This window comes from Bombus vosnesenskii, unplaced genomic scaffold (genome assembly GCF_011952255.1).
Source record: "Bombus vosnesenskii isolate JDL3184/JDL3185 unplaced genomic scaffold, Bvos_JDL3184-5_v1.1 scf7180000013272, whole genome shotgun sequence".
Lineage (NCBI taxonomy): Eukaryota > Metazoa > Arthropoda > Insecta > Hymenoptera > Apidae > Bombus > Bombus vosnesenskii.
In genome coordinates this window covers 6,896,639-6,912,668 of record NW_022882930.1, presented here as the reverse complement: position 1 = coordinate 6,912,668, position 16,030 = coordinate 6,896,639, and the positions used below count along the sequence as shown (strand labels likewise).

Sequence of the window (16,030 nt, the reverse complement as noted above, 5' to 3'; positions counted from 1 at the left end):
TCAATAAACTTATCATATAGGATAGATATGATACGATAGATAATAGACTCCCGAAGGTGTTTAAGATAGATATAGAAATTCAGCAAGACGGAATAATAGATCAGTCTCAATTTGACTTTACAAACCCGATCGTAGTCGAAAAAAGAAAGGGGATCTCCTCATGTTCCTATCGGGGAAAGTAGTAAAGAATGTACGGCAGTTGCACTTCCCACGAGTCCTTTTTGTCTTGAGGACACCATCGTCATGAAAAAAAATTTATTAGACGAATCGGTTACAGCGGACATAACCACGGTAGCGTCGTATTAAGACAACACGACCGGTTGCGATGAGGATTTCGTAGGATTTACAGAATATCGTGCAAACTATACAGTCGAAAAAATAAAACCTAGCACGAGTACGCCAGAAAGGTGCGACAGTGGAACGTAGAAAGTTTCCTTAGTATCTTCGAGCGTGATTTCGCAGATAATTCAAATTTGTAAACGTAGACTGCGTGGTATGTCTATCGTCGAAGCCAGGAACGCATTAAAACATGTTCGGAGCCCGTAGAATTGCGGATAGTCAGAGAACCGACTTTCGTTTTAGATGAAGAGCTAGGTAATACGTAGGGCGATATTCTTGTACGCACTCGAAGCGACTCAAAAGTGTCGACGCTGAAACAAGGGAAAGCGGCTGATGTTCGCGATTCCATAAATTTCGTGCAAAGAAAACCGCTTTTAAATGTAAGATAGTTGGTACCCTGATGAAGGATGGAGAGAACACAAGTTCTAAGGAGCGAATGAAAAGCGAGAATGAGGCAGCTACGAGAAAATTTCAGGTGGTGCGAATGCAAGTGATCAATCCGACCTTTTGTCCGCGAAGGGCGTTTAACAAGAGATGCAAGAAGACGACAACATACAAGACGGGGGATCTGGTGGCGATCAAGAGGACGCAAGCCGGTCCTGAGTTAAAGCTCCACTCGAAGTTCCTTGGGATATACCGTGTGGCGAAAGTTTTACGAAATGATCTTTATATGGTGCAGCGAGAAGGCGAACACGAGAGGCCCCAAACGACCTTCACGGCGGCTGATCATTTGAAATGGTGGGACATTGTTGAAGTTAGTAGTGAAATTAGCGACGATAAACACATCTGGGGTCCGATGTATTTGTCAGATTGGCCGAGTGTAATATCGTGGACAAATAGCCTAAGAAATATCGGGTGAACGATAAACAATAAACAATAAAACTTTGAAGTGCCGTTAAGTCAAAAGGGTCCGGGAGTTTTTACCGGATCGTTACCTCGAAATCGTTACCGGGTGTTCGTTACCTGATGAGTCGAATGGAGGAGTTGTGAGTTCAGAGTCGAGTGATGAAAAGTCGAGTTGTGATAGTCGTGAGTGAAGAGTCGAGTTGTGAGGAGTTGTAAACTATTAGTTATGAGTTGTGAATTAACTATTCGGTTGTCTTAGTTATAGCACATTACTATATTTAGTTCACGTTAAAGAACCATCATTCCCAGTTTAATTCATCCTAAATAGATCTATCTGTTCGAGATTTTGAGTGATCGTCCGTATATGACTCAGACAATAATTATCCCTTTTTTGAAATTTGAAATTGCGAATTATATCTATCCTCCCCGAGCTGCAAATCTGAGGGTTCAAAGGTCGGGAAAAATCTCCGGTCAAGTAGGGACGATGGACGGATGAGACCCAACGACTGGTGGTGATGATGGGCGGACGAGACCCAACGGCTGGTGGGGAGCACCAGCGACATACTAGGGCAATCATCAACAGACCGTCGTACTGTGCGTGTGTGATATTTCAGTCTCAACGAGATCTTACAACCGTCGTGTTCAGATTTATTTGTATACAAGTGGAAATAAAATGACAAATTACGCTAACGCTCGATCTATTAAACCTCCTCCACGTTGAGCGTTAAGTCATTTAAGGTACGTGATATCAACCGAATATAAAAGTTTTATTGTTGCATTGTTACTTCGTCGGATCGAGTAATATTGCTTGTCACTATCTGTGTAGTCGATAGCAGATTTTCAATATAGTTACATAAAAATTTATATTTTTCAACTCTTCCAAAAATTTGTTTGTCCGATACTAATAGTTTTTCGACATAAATTATTACGCGATTTTGTTATTCGTAGAACCGTGCAATTTAATAGGTTCTTGTCTATGCTAGCGTGCAACCAAACAGAGCAGATCTCTAATTTTATACGTTCTTGTATTGTTAAAGTGTTTCATGGTTCAGCATTTGGCCGTATGGTGCAGCATTAATCCTGAAACAACCAGAACCATAACCGTTAGCACTCTCATTCCCTATCTGTCATAGCTTGTAAACAAGAAATAAAAGCAGATGCAAAAAATGGACGCACGGAGACGGGATAGAGAGCAAATTGGGTTATGTGGTATTGATAGAATTTGGGGAAAATCACCAACACGAATCGAAGAGTAAGAATTTATAATATTTTATTTTGTAATCAAAGTATACATCAATTATATTATATATATATGTTTATTCTTATAAGTTGTTAAATGTTTTGTGTTTAACATAGTTCTGACGAAGATGAAGAGACTAACAAGTACAAAGACAGTATTATACCAAAAGATAGAAAAAGGAAACATGAGATGAAGAAGAAGGTATGAAAACATAGTTTAACTTCTCATTAATTTAATAAGTAAATTTATTTTTGTACTTCCATATACCTTTCTTATTATATTTTGTATATGTAAAAATTAGTTTCTTTATAACGTTATTTGTTACAGACTTTTCTTGTAAGTTATAATAAATGTTTTTTATCATTGTTTTAGAAAAGTAAAAAACTAAAGAAAGAAAAGAAAGCTAAGAAAGACAAAAAGAAGAAACGGAAAAAGAAAAGGTCAGATAGTAGCTCCGACAGTGAACCTGAGGAATTAGAATGGGTGGAAAAGAATGGAATTAATGATAAAGCAAAGGTTAAAAAGGGATCAAGTTCAGATGAGAGTGGTGATGAAGTAGTGGGACCAGTTCAAAAGCCACATGTGACATTATCTGCTAAAGATTTTGGCAAGGCTCTTTTACCTGGTGAAGGTGCTGCTATGGCTGCATACGTTGCAGAAGGAAAACGTATACCTAGAAGAGGTGAAATTGGTCTGACTTCAGAAGAGATAGCCGCATATGAATCTGTTGGTTATGTTATGAGTGGTAGCAGGTAAGATATCCTTTGAAAATTTATTTTCATAGTTTGAAAATTACTGAAGTTTAGGAAAATAAATTTATTCTAACATTGATGTTATTTTTTTCTCAGACATCGGCGGATGGAAGCTGTTCGTATCCGTAAGGAAAACCAAATTTATTCTGCTGATGAGAAACGAGCATTGGCTATGTTTAGTAAAGAAGAACGACAGAAGAGAGAAAATCTTATTTTGGGGCAATTCAGAGAGATGGTTAATCAGAAATTAGCTCAAGAACAGAAGAAAAAGTAATGTAATTATTTGGCATATAATTTTCATCTTATTTAACATAACAAGAAGTTATGTATGAAAGTGTATATAAGAATTGAACACATTGTAAAATATTATTTATACGCATGTAGATATATACATATATGGAAATAGATGTAAATATATTATCTTAATTGATTATATATCATATGATATTATTTATCAATGAGGATTAGCTTAAAAAATTTTCATTTTAAACAATTAATAACAGTTTATCATTGTAAGTTAAGAAATTATATATGTGTTTACTAATATTTATAAGTAAATATATCTACTCATGTAAAAATAATTATAACAATAGCTTATACTTTCTGATTGCTTTCCCAATCTAGCCATCCTCCAACATAATTGTATGCACTAAAATATAAATAAATAGGTTTAATTAATACATCTGTAAAACATGTGTAGGTATACTTTTATAATATAATATACTTTTCATATCCAAGCTTTCGAATTTCTTCTTGAACCATGCCACTTCTTTTCCCAGATCTACAACTTAATATGATCTTCGTATTTTTGGAAGGTTTTTCTTTCTTAAATCTCTCTTTAAAATCTTTCTCAGAAAGGCTCGACAATGTATTTGCAACATCTCCCACTATAATAATAAAATTCAACAATAACTACTTAATACTCTAAAGCATGATTTTGACGATATTGGAACATACTTGGTATATGAATACTTCCAGGTAGCTTTCCAGTTTCATCAATTTCTTCCTTTTCCCTGACATCGATGATTAAAACACTACTATCATTTTGAGCTTTTAGAATCTCATTATAATCAACATTAAGGCAAATTTTATCACTTCCAGACATGGTTTTAACATCTGTATTATGAAGTATTGAGGTTGAAAACTGTAAAGTTGGTTTTACTAAAAAACAATATGTTTGATATATCGTAAATGAAATCGTATATTTACAGTAAAACATCTTATTTTTAATCACAAACTTCTTTAAAAATCACGAAAACAAGAAAGTTAAATCACGCATTATATTCTTTACGGAATTGTCAATAAGTTTACAGGCTCCTTTTTTAATATTTTTTGTAGATTACCATGAAAAAATATCCTATATGAAGCAATTTTCAACAATTTATCATAAATAAATGGTTTTTGGTTTCGTAATGGTACATATGAACTTTGATGTAATGATTTGAAAGAAAGAAATTTATAGCATTGTCGTAATTTATTAAAATTCATAATTACTTCCTGATCCACTCACAATCACACAGTATGAATCTTATACAACTTAGGTTGCAACATAGTATCAAACAGTACATACATCTAAAGATACTGTAAGTCAAATTGTGTTCTAGAAAAAGATTATTATTTGTATAAATATCATAATATTCTCATCAAATCTTCCAAATGATTCATCGCCGTAATATAACCATATTTTTCAAAAGACTTAAAGATAACAATATCGCTTAATGCAAATTTTTATTGCGTGCTATCGTATACCAATGGACGCGACTTAATTAAGTACTTATATCAGAGATTATATATTAAATAACTAAAACGATAAAAATTCTTTTCATTTAATTGAATTTTACATCAAATATATTTTTATGTACACAACAGCGTGTTTAATTTGAAATAAGAATTATTCGAAAATGAAATAAAAGCCTATCGCAAAAATCTGTCGTGTGCATTTAAATTGCTTATATCGTCAGAACGCAATGAACCTGACTTAAATATCTTACTTAAGAATAAAGTATAAAACTTTGTTCGATCTGTAAGAAAAGAAAAATAAATTAGATTTATCATGCAATGATATAAAAAACAGATACCAAGATGATATTCTGCGTACATTGCTTTTCAGTGATTCATCTGCAGATGAAGAAAAAAGTTGGGAAAGTTTAGAAGAGTCAGGAAGAGCGTATCCCGCTTTCGTATACGTCGCACCCTGATGAGGAATGCGGGAACTAACAATTTTTATTTCTCGTGCATGGAGCAGTAAAGTGTATTAATTTATTGAAATAATTACGACACTCGTCCTGTTTTTGCACTTTCGCATAATGTGAGTAATCGGACGTCTATTCGTTAGGACCATCTGCTTACATTCCTGTAGTGCGGCATGTGAAAAATCCTCGCTGGATTCTAGTTCGAGTATATTCTTTTGTTTATTTATACAGCCCTTCAAGTTCAGCAACGTGTAAAAATATTAAAAACCGTGTGCAACAGGATCGTTTTCGGTGTTGCAAACACGCATATATCAATGAGTCGCGTTCGTGAGCCCTCGAATACTATCCCACTACGATGTTACGCATCAACGAAAAATTCAATATCTCCGGATTATCAACATTCCAGAGTGTTGACACCTCTGTCAGAGCGCTCTGCTTTACCATTACTATAACATCGTTGTCTCTTTCTTATACGTTGACTTCTGATAATTCTGTCTTCGTTCCTCGTTTTCGAGTGCCGCGTAGTGTCAAATAGAAGAATGCATGAATAGGTTTACGTTCCCACTGGTTTTTAACTTTGAGAGATGTGAGAGTGATTAATTTGTGGGCATTGTTCGTATCTATCTCCATTCGCCTTTTCGACGTGTTTCGATGTGATGTGCTTCTAAATATTGGTTAAAATACATTATAAAAACACGTTTTATCAAAGAATATTATAAATAAGGCATGTTATAAATCCATGTTTCCTAAAAGCTTGTAAATATAGATCTTTCATTGTTAATTTTTTTTAACATTGTATGTACGAGTGTGCAAAAAGCATGTTGAAAGGAAAATAAATTAATCTTTGCAAAATCTATTTATTTAGTCATGCAATGAATTATTAATCCATGTGATATGCATATTAGAATAACACATTCATGTAGAGATTACATATAAACAAACTGTTCTTTGGTATTTCCTGAATGATTGAAAAAAATTAATTCTATATATTTGCAGATTAAATAGAACAGGTGTAAATGAAACAATAGAAAAATGAGTTCTCTGCAGCAAGGTAGCAGATTCTTACCTTTTTCAAATAATAATATACAAAGGAAGCAACTATCAATGCAAGGTACAAGACAAGTTTTATAATATTTGTGCTTGATATTTTTTATTGTTTCTAAGATTTTTTAAATGAACAAAATTTTAATCTATGAAAAGTTGTATTTTTCAAAATACATGATATATATTTAATAGGTGGTCTTCCACAAAGTTTGAGTGGTAGTGAAACTGATGTATCAACATCAAATGAGAACTTAACTAATGAAGATCGATATGTTATAAGACATACAGCTCGTCAAGAACCTCAAGGCCAAGAAAATCAGCAGCAAAGTCCATCGAGATCTTCCAGTCATAAAGAAAATATACCAAATATACAAGTAAGTATGAAAACATTTGTTAGTAATTATTTACTAAACAATATATGTTTCTAATAATTTTTCTAACAGTGACTCACATTAAAATAATATACATTTATGTTGTTTATTATAATATTTTAGTTTTTGAAGAATATTAGTTACTTTTATATATCATATACTTTCATTCTTTGTCATTATCTTTGAGATACATGTGACCATTTTTTAATGTCTGTTATCTAACTATATTATTCTTATATATCTTAAATTGCTATCACTACCATTAAGTCACATAAGTGTAAATTACTTTATTGCAATCTAGGGTAACCTGCTCAACAGAAACAGTTTGAAGGATAGTTTAAATGGTTCAAACAGAAACAGTTTGAAGGAGAATTTGAATGGTTCTAATAGAAATAGCCTTAAAGACAGCATTAATGGTTCTAATAGAAATAGTTTGAAGGATAATTTAAGTAATCGTACCAGTGTAGGGTCAAATAGAAGTAGCTTAGATGTGTCTACAAGCTCTTACAACACACTTATTATACACAGTGCTAATGATGATAATTCATGGGTACCATCTGGAAGGTAATATATACTTTGAAGAAAAATTCTTATTTTTATAATCTTTGGTAAATATTTATGAATTATATATCAATGTTTAATTTTAGGTTGTCAGGTGTAGTAAGAGAACATGGAGATATGGGTTACTTATATTGTGATGGTGGTGGTAAAGGACATTCGAATAGCCCTACTATGCAGTCTTTATCGAATTTATCTCATGAAGATCATGTTTACGAGCAACCTAATAATGGGGGATGTCAAGAAATTACAGATATACCAGATGATTATCTTAGTCAGTCACAGGTGATTATTTTAGTAGTATTGGAATATATGTTTAACAAATGAATATTGTTAATACTTTTATATTATTATGATACAGTTTATTAAATGAGATTAATTCTTCATGTTTGTTATTTTATTTCGTTTAAATTAAGCAGGTATTAAAACATCTTGCAAAAGAAGTTAAAGTACCATCTTATAGCAAGCTAACTAATAATGGAGGAAATATTGATATGAGAATGAGAGATGGTGATAGAGGAAAACAGAATGACAGCGAATCAGAAGATAGACCACCACCTTCGTATATGTCTGTTCTGCTACCACTAAAAAATAAATCTCGACTTCTTGGGCCTATGGAAAAATTGACATTATCAAGATCACAACCTGATTTATCTAGAATAGGCAAACCAGATATGGATAATTACAATTTGCGGGCAACTTCTCCACGGTGATTTAATTAAACCGATTTTCTTCAAGTTATTTCACTTCTAATGATCGCTTTTTGTAAATAATATTTTATTTTTCATAGACCTCAAACGAAAGGAAGAGAGGAGACAGAATCTGCAACGGGTGAAATTTGGCCACCATCAGAGATGATACAAATTGTAATCCAGGAGAACAGTGCCTTAAAATTAGAATTAGAAAGATGCTATAACAAGGTTGCTAAATCTCAAAAGTTGGAACAAGAGATCGCAAAGGTACACAGGGCTCATGAGGAATTGGCTGCGTCGAGTGAACGAAGAGAGAAACTGGAACGAGCTGCTAGACTGAGGTTACAAAATGACTGCAGACGATTAACCGAATTAAATCGTGCATTGAGAGATCAAATAGATTTATTATCGGCACGTACCGATAGTCCTCCGATCGTAGAATCTATGAGAAAGGAATTAACGCAACGAGAATTATTAATTGGTCAATTGATTACACAAAGTATGTAAATTTTATTATTCGTTAATGTCTCGTTGATAAAAATATTATTTTAATCCTATCGATATTTATACTAGATAAAGAATTAGCCGCGGCGAAAGAAAGGCAGGAAATCGAATTAGCAGCACAGCGAGCAACGTTACAAGAACAACGTACACACATAGATATTTTAGATACTGCTCTCACTAACGCACAAGGCAACGTTGTACGCCTTGAAGAAGAGGTAATATTTTTTTATGTTCCAGTAAATTGTTTGTTTGTAAGTTGTTTGTTACATTCGTTTCTTACAGTGTCGGAAGAAACAAGTATACGTAGAAAGGGTAGGCCAACTTCAACGAGCTTTGTCTTCTCTTCAAGCGTCCAGTGACAGAAGAGAAGAAACAGAAAGACAGTTGAGAGGTCAATTAGAACGGGAATTAAGAGAAGGCGGTGGTGGCGGTGGCGGTGGTGCTAATGGTAATGAACAATCCTCCAATGGAGAAACGATCGCAGAATTAAAACGACGAATACGCGAAAGAGATGAAAAAATTATGTCACTCGAGGGTGACGTTGCAAAATGGGAGCAACGTTATCTCGAAGAAAGTGCACTAAGGCAAGCGGCAATTGATGCAGCCAGTCTACCAAAGTAAGTTTGCTCGCTTAATACATTTTTTGTCATATGCACATTAATTACAATTTATTTATCTGACCAATCAGGGACGCCAAGATAGCTGCGTTAGAGAAGACGAGTCAAGACGCTGAGAAATTAATTGCAGAGGCACGTTCTGAGAAAATGAGACACATGGATGAAGTACACGCGGCACAGAAAAAATTGGCTGATTTTGAATCTAGGTAATATTATTTTTATTTCATATAATCTTTTTATATCTTTTGTCATTTAAATAGAATTACAGTAATACAAACCCTTGTCTGTTTCATAGAATGAAGGATCTAGAATCGAAATTAGCTGAAAGGGATGCAATGATTAGAGTCCTTCAAAAACATACGTACGACAAGGATAGTAGTAGCAGTAGTGGTGTTGGTAGTTACCCTGCTGCACATTCGTCTCACTCAAGCACATCAGCGGATCACCATACTGCACTAACAAGCACGCCAGAACTCGGTAAGATTTCTGATACAGTTCTTTTTTCGAAAACTAGTAATTATAATGTCTTTTTAATTATTCATTTTTATGTTTAACAGTAAGCAGTGTATTGGGTGGTGGTAGTGGTTATGGAAGTACTGGTTCGTACGGTGTTACGGACAGTTACAAGTATAGGAAGCAGGGGAGCTTCGAACAAACGAATAAAAGTCTCGATGATCAATTAAAAGAACTAGACTCCCAGCTACTTAGTAAGGTATGCAAGCTCCCAGTAAACGTATAGTTACTAGACGTAGAAATAATTTCGTGATAGTAAAATTAATTTTCTGTAGGCAGCATAGTTTTGTAACTATGTGAAGGACAGGATAAAAGTAGGATTTTATCATTTAATTTTAATCATTTCAAAATTACATTTTATGAAATTTTATTTTTATTTTTTTCTATGTACTCTTTGCGTTCGACATAATGTTTTGATTTTGTAATGTTAAACTCTTTAGTGTTTACTTTAGCTTTATAGCTACAGGAGACTATGAAAATATTACAGATTATACAATCAAAGGTATTTTAATGTTCTATTTGGGTTAGTCGTATGGACAAGAATAGTTGATGTATCATCAAGAATCTATAATATCTTCTGTTTGATATATAAATAATTGTCAGATGCATTCGATACATTAAATAAATATATTAAATGCATCAACTATTCTCTTGTGTTTAGTATTGCATAGTACATTGTAGTTGTGTTATTTGCATAACTATGTGTTGTATTAATTCATTTCTTTTTTTACGAATTTCTTATATTTTTTTATTTCGCTTTGTTAGCCAAATTTATACAGAGTAAGCTTTTTATCTACAACAAACCTTCAAAAGATTCGTACGTTATCAGACTTTTGCGATATAAAAATAAAAATTGATAATTGGAAGGAAAACTAATTTAATATTTTGTAAAAAGCAAACTCTGCATAAATCATAAGACAATATATATATAGGTGATATGTAAAGAATGCATTTGCTGCTCATTTTTTATCTAAAAACTCAGTAAACTGTATTTTCACTAATACAAATTTTTGTGTGCCATTGATTTTTCGTTTTATAATTAACTATATATTAATCGTATATTTTCGATTAGACGATAAAAAAAGAAAAAAGAAAAGACATTTCCTCCATCCTTCTTAATTCAAACTAACCCAACCCAATCCTCATCCCGTGTGATCCTGGAGTGTGCATGCGCTGTTGTAGCGAGCACTAACCCCCACTTTCCAGGTCCCAGGCCTCCTTTCCAACGCGGCTCTGCTTTTCTCTTGTTTCAGCGGGCACTTTGCTGTTTTCCAGGATTCTCTAATCCAGGCACTGCGTCGCGAAAAGGAAAAATACCCAAGCCATTATTGGCGGGTGTAGATAGCACAGGTACCTCGAGCACCGCCTCGAGCAAGAGTCGCCTATTAGACGACTCCGGTGGCGAGGTTTCGCCGGGTATCATGGAATTTGCGAGTGCAGCCTCGAGACTAAAAGGCACTGTATCGAGATTGTCAGACGGTAAGCCCGAAGATATGATGCTGCTGGAGAAGCAGGGCAGAAGCTCTCAGAGGCAGAGGATGCAAGAGGGCGAACCACGTCGCGCGGGTAGTCTTCCTCCGAGCTCGTTACCGCGGCCACCGAAGAATCTGAAGTCGACGAACTCGCGTTACTGCAGACTAAGCGACACGGAGACTCGCAAGAAATCAGACCCAGGTCCAGCTTTGGACACCTCTGTGAGCATGAAGGTGCGCGATACGAGCAACTGCACCATCGAGTATGGCAGATTCGACACGAAGGCTCAGCGTCGAAAGAAATCATCCGGAACGGAACAGTTGGTCGTGAATAATTCGCTGAAAAAGCCATCCTCCACGACGAGTCACGAGTACGAGCGCCTTCAAGGTGAAAATATTCGCAAGAAACAGCCTTCCAATTCAGAAACGAAGCACAGGGAAATGCAGAGTCGCTCGCTGATACCTCCGCCGTCTCGTCGTATCGGAGAGTACGGTCGCCTCAGCGATGGCACCTTGAGAAAGCAAACTGGTTCACGAGGACAAAGCACCGGAAGCACGGTGAGCAGCAAGAGCGGAGGGCGCGACTCCGGAGGCACTGCTAGCAGCGAGGCGTCCACGTCATCGTTGCCTCCTTCCAAAGCGAGATCCATACCTCGTCCGAGCAATTACCGCATTCAGTTTTAATTTATAATGTTTGGAATCGAGTTAGTCTTCCTTGTTATAAATATTGGCTTTCAAAGAGATGTTCTCTCAAAGGAGTGTATAACTCCTTGTAGCGTATAAAGAGTAACTCGTGGGATATAATTTTCCATACTTTATCTTCCATTTATGAGAATCTTCCTTACCAAACATTGATACAGATGCTTATTCTACTGTCTTAAGTTTTCTATTGCATTTTCAACGAACGACGGAAAATTTCTTTCTAGTGGATGTCAGAGAGGAGCACAGCAGGGTCGAATGGTTAGATGATCGAATGGAAAAGAGCGGTGAACGACGAATAAAATGGGAGGCGGATTAATGAACGAAGGCAAAAATCAAAAGCGTTGACTGGTTTCGAGAGCGTCCCTACTTCGCCCTTCAGGAGTTCAGATCCTATTTAGAAGTCCTAATATACGTATGCGCGAGCGATACGTCTACACAGCCATAATATTAAACGATGCGTTAAGTTCCCTTTATTACCATTTAATAACGAAGAAGCGAAGCCGATCGCAACGACATAGCGAAGAATCACGATATATCGTCGCGTAGCGATAATGCATGACCTAGTCATTACCAAAGTAATTTCTGTAATGAAAACGGAATTGATTTCCACTCGTTTCGTACGCAACTACATCTAGGAACATTGCGGCCTTTTGTTGAATAATGATATTCGTATAATAAACGCGAAAAAGTGCCTTGTTAAAGACTGCGTGAAAAAGAAATACACGATCGGTACAACTAGGAATAAGAGTATACGTTCGGAATAACTTTCGGAATTCTAAAGGACACGGAACCTTTGGATAAAGTCAATCGCGTCACCCTTAAGTGGACGCGTTATTTTTTGAACGTGTATTTTATAATTTTACCCTTTCGCCAGGAGTATCGCATTTCTGCGCGTGCCTTATGAAAACATATTTCTTTTCCTTCTCTTTTCTTTTTATGTATCTTTAAGATCGTTTCCTGCTGGAAACCATATAAAGATACAAAACGCGAGATATCCAGTCAGTTTCGCTTTTCGATGGAAAAGTGAAACTATGGTAAGGCGAACGAAAATTCGATTTGTCCGAATGCACAGCAAGCAATTCGACTAGTATATATATATATATATATATATATATATATTTATATATATATAAATAAATATATATATATACACATATTATATATTTTATATAATCACATTTTCGTGTGTACGTGTCTCGATTCGATGATTTTGAGTGTTCCTTTACACCGAGAGAAATTACGTAAATCGTTAACGGTGATTCGCTTAATTTAAGGTGACATAGTAAACGTAGCGATGGTGATGAATCATACGTAATACTTAGAAATAATATATTTCACGATGGAGCAGTTTCATAAGCATTTACATTTCGCGCCCAAGTATCGTTCAACCGGTCGAAAGGTACTTCTCCCCTTGTCCCGCTTCATGGTTTTAAATGCATTTCGATTTTAATATCAATGAAACTCTTGACGATAGTAATCTCGATCGATGATATTCAGCTTTTAGGCAGATTATTTTTAAGTCGTATTTCTTGTTTTCAGCATATTCCTTTTATAGACGTTATTTAAACAGTGTAAGATCAGGCTACATTTAAATTGAACTGATTGATTACAAATTATAGTCTCAAAATATTGCGAAGTTCCGGTATAGCGTACATGTTTTGTGTTTTTATCTCTCGTGTATTAATTATAGAAAAGAAAATATTACAAAAGGAGTTATGAAAGCGATAAAGCAGTAATAATTTATGTTACTAGCAAGTTGAACGCGTCACGTTGCGAATTCCAGCCTGATGGAAAGGTTATTATAATTTTCGTGATTAGTATAGGTACTTATAAGACTGAAAAAACTGAATACCGACGAAACAAATTTTCTTCTTCGCTATTTGCTACATGTTTTCTCTCTCATCCCGTCTCACCCTATTTTCTCCCCTTCGCGCGTGTGCACGAATTTACATCTACATACAGCCAGGAATATATGTATACAGACATAGCTGAAGTTGATGCATGTTCACGAATATTCATGTGCATTAAAACGTCTATTGTTCACGATACGAATTCCTTGAAGACTACAGGGATATTCGTGGTAAATATAGCGGAAATTTCATTAGCATTCGATGTAATCCCTTCGATGAATGGTATGTAGCCTGTTGAAAGAAAGAAAAAAAAAAAGAGAGCAGAAAGAACGGAAAGGAAAGAAAGAAGGAAAATATAGAGGGGAACAAAATCTCTGGACGTGTGTAACGTCGTTGTTTCCGCAGAGACGTCGAAAATTTCTAGGACGAATCGTTAATTTTTGTCTCGCGCGAAACAAAGAGAAAAAAAGATGATAAAAAGGAAAAAAGAAGAAAAATGCGTAGAATGCCAAAGCAAGTTAGGATGCCGCACACTACGATTTATAATGACAAATATGTTCTAATATAATTTTAGCGTATTTATTTGTTTTCGTTTTTGTGTTAATTATCTATTTTACGTATAGGGTGAATTTTCTATCAATTATTATTTCCCGTGAACGTTTTAGAGGGGAAGGTTTATCGTGCAGCTTCCGTTTTGAAGCACGCGGTCCTACGTGAATGGTAGGAGAATTTAGAACCGAGTGACGACTGATAAAAGACTCACCCTGTATACGTAGGGTGTTCATTAAGATACGATATGTTTAGAAAATGAGAGATCTCTGACCTAATTCGCACGTTTGTAATAAGAGTTATACGATTCAATACTTTTCGAATTCGAGATTTTAGCAGCGATATGTATTAAATATTTAAAAACGAAGGTTTTCAACAAGTCTGAAATTTTCTCTGTCTGTAAAGATCTCCATCGAAACGGAAGATAAACGCGTAGGACATAGCAATTTGTAGCAATTTGAAATAAAAATCGACTTACGACAAGCATTGTTTTCATTTCATATTACTTTCACGAACATTTTCTTTATTTATGTACATTCGTGTATATATACGTACAAAAATCATTATCTTCTACAATATGGATATATTGATTCTCTCGTAAAATTTTTTACAAATTTGTAATCTCAGAAAATGAATATCTTTTTGTATCACTCTTATCGCAACTACGACATTGTAAATCGTATTTATTATCTAAATATTTATTCCTATTAAAATTTTATCGTAGAAAAAATCTTTTTAATCGAGTGTTCTCATTTTTTGAATATTTCACATCTTGTGAAACATCCTGTATTTGTAAACGTAATATATATTCTATATAATACGCTTATCGTATTGTTCTATCACCCTCCTTTCCAAATAACGATGTACCAGTCACAGGAGATAATTATCACGCGTGGATTTTGTATTGTTCAAGTTATAACACACGTTGATTGTGATGTAGAACCTAGAGGATATGCGAACTGCCACTGGCGTACGTTTTTTCTTTTTTTTGTTCTCGAAATGAAGATTTGCTCTTTTATACACGAATATTCAAAGATCTGTGTTCAAATACGTGAAATGTAAATTTTACAAAAAAAATCGACGATTTGGATTATCGATGATTTCTCGTAGGTTGTAACTTTTTATTGATCTTTGCCATAAAAAGATTGCTCTATGAATATTGTAAATAAAGATAACAATAAAGGGAAACATTCTGAATTTTGTCGCTAATATATTCTCATTGATTTATTTATTTAAAATATAAACTTTTAAAGACGAGTGGAGATATCATTGTTTGTTTCAACTTGTCTGCCCTTTATAACAAAATATGGAATTCAATTATTGTCAGGCTAAACTAAATTACTTCAGTTAAAGCAACGAATAAAATCGATTTATAAATAAAAATAGAAGTTTTGAGAGTCGCAGTAAAGTCTCCAAAATAAATAAAAAGAAACACTTTTGCTTTTAACTAATAACCAAATACTAAACTTAAAGACAACTGAATTAATTAAAAATTTTTAGATAAAAGTTATGAATTATTTAGAACTATAATATTTATTTATAACTCTAAAAACATGGAGTACAAATTGAAATGATTGATAATAAAATGTATCGAGTGATAAAATGACGAAGACTTTTAGAATCATAGATCACTTACAATATTACAGTATTTTGTAATATAATATTAGAATCTCTGGGGACGGCTTGTTACATTTTCATTTCTAGAAACAATGCACTTTGTGTGCATCTGATAATTATTACCTTGCAGCAGGTGGCTTGAAAACTCTCATCTTGTTCTTTTTGAAAAGTT

General features: G+C 34.5%; 3 protein-coding genes across 15 annotated transcripts; 2 read left to right on the top strand and 1 right to left on the bottom strand.

The window, feature by feature from the left end:
• The first annotated feature begins 1,779 nt into the window (after window positions 1–1,779).
• LOC117231323 (NKAP family protein CG6066) lies at window positions 1,780–3,577 on the top strand. 2 transcript variants are annotated; one of them, XM_033489677.1, is made up of 5 exons: window positions 1,780–1,923; window positions 2,223–2,437; window positions 2,542–2,626; window positions 2,798–3,177; window positions 3,274–3,577. In XM_033489677.1, the coding sequence occupies exons 2-5, from the start codon at window positions 2,343–2,345 to the stop codon at window positions 3,449–3,451; spliced, it is 738 nt and encodes a 245-aa protein (XP_033345568.1). In that variant the 5' UTR covers window positions 1,780–1,923; window positions 2,223–2,342; the 3' UTR covers window positions 3,452–3,577. The 2 variants fall into 2 exon arrangements, with proteins under 2 accessions (XP_033345568.1, XP_033345567.1); XM_033489676.1 differs by lacking the exon at window positions 1,780–1,923 and having other exon boundaries at window positions 2,095–2,437.
• A 111-nt stretch (window positions 3,578–3,688) lies between these two features.
• LOC117231224 (thiosulfate sulfurtransferase/rhodanese-like domain-containing protein 3) lies at window positions 3,689–5,363 on the bottom strand. 9 transcript variants are annotated; one of them, XM_033489441.1, is made up of 4 exons: window positions 5,226–5,363; window positions 4,135–4,323; window positions 3,902–4,064; window positions 3,689–3,826 (listed from the first exon to the last, which is right to left on the bottom strand). In XM_033489441.1, exons 1-4 carry the CDS (start codon window positions 5,275–5,277, stop codon window positions 3,772–3,774), a joined length of 459 nt encoding a protein of 152 aa, XP_033345332.1. In that variant the 5' UTR covers window positions 5,278–5,363; the 3' UTR covers window positions 3,689–3,771. The 9 variants fall into 9 exon arrangements, with proteins under 9 accessions (XP_033345332.1, XP_033345331.1, XP_033345336.1 ...); XM_033489440.1 differs by lacking the exon at window positions 5,226–5,363 and adding an exon at window positions 4,688–4,902 and having other exon boundaries at window positions 4,135–4,338; XM_033489445.1 differs by lacking the exon at window positions 5,226–5,363 and adding an exon at window positions 4,748–4,902 and having other exon boundaries at window positions 4,135–4,321.
• On the top strand, window positions 5,348–12,543 carry LOC117231223 (angiomotin-like protein 1). 4 transcript variants are annotated; one of them, XM_033489437.1, is made up of 14 exons: window positions 5,348–5,485; window positions 6,366–6,480; window positions 6,606–6,787; window positions 7,086–7,348; window positions 7,432–7,627; window positions 7,762–8,051; window positions 8,133–8,533; window positions 8,608–8,753; window positions 8,821–9,155; window positions 9,227–9,361; window positions 9,451–9,632; window positions 9,713–9,867; window positions 10,922–11,698; window positions 12,067–12,543. In XM_033489437.1, exons 2-14 carry the CDS (start codon window positions 6,402–6,404, stop codon window positions 12,103–12,105), a joined length of 3,180 nt encoding a protein of 1,059 aa, XP_033345328.1. In that variant the 5' UTR covers window positions 5,348–5,485; window positions 6,366–6,401; the 3' UTR covers window positions 12,106–12,543. The 4 variants fall into 4 exon arrangements, with proteins under 4 accessions (XP_033345328.1, XP_033345324.1, XP_033345326.1 ...); XM_033489435.1 differs by adding an exon at window positions 5,601–6,093 and having other exon boundaries at window positions 5,376–5,485; window positions 10,922–12,543; XM_033489433.1 differs by having other exon boundaries at window positions 10,922–12,543.
• Window positions 12,544–16,030: the final 3,487 nt, after the last annotated feature.

Bases quoted from the DNA above. Each gene is read 5' to 3' on its own strand.
- LOC117231224 (XM_033489438.1), bottom strand. From the start codon at position 4,665: ATGAATTTTAATAAATTACGACAATGCTATAAATTTCTTTCTTTCAAA. The intron at 4,065-4,134 runs GTATGTTCCAAT...TTATTATTATAG, and splicing joins TGGAAGTATTCATATACCAA to TGGGAGATGTTGCAAATACA. The intron at 3,827-3,901 runs GTATATTATATT...TTTATATTTTAG, and splicing joins CGAAAGCTTGGATATGAAAA to TGCATACAATTATGTTGGAG.
- LOC117231323 (XM_033489677.1), top strand. From the start codon at position 2,343: ATGCAAAAAATGGACGCACGGAGACGGGATAGAGAGCAAATTGGGTTA. The intron at 2,438-2,541 runs GTAAGAATTTAT...TGTTTAACATAG, and splicing joins TCACCAACACGAATCGAAGA to TTCTGACGAAGATGAAGAGA. The intron at 2,627-2,797 runs GTATGAAAACAT...TCATTGTTTTAG, and splicing joins AACATGAGATGAAGAAGAAG to AAAAGTAAAAAACTAAAGAA.
- LOC117231223 (XM_033489433.1), top strand. From the start codon at position 6,402: ATGAGTTCTCTGCAGCAAGGTAGCAGATTCTTACCTTTTTCAAATAAT. The intron at 6,481-6,605 runs GTACAAGACAAG...TATATTTAATAG, and splicing joins GAAGCAACTATCAATGCAAG to GTGGTCTTCCACAAAGTTTG. The intron at 7,628-7,761 runs GTGATTATTTTA...TAAATTAAGCAG, and splicing joins ATTATCTTAGTCAGTCACAG to GTATTAAAACATCTTGCAAA.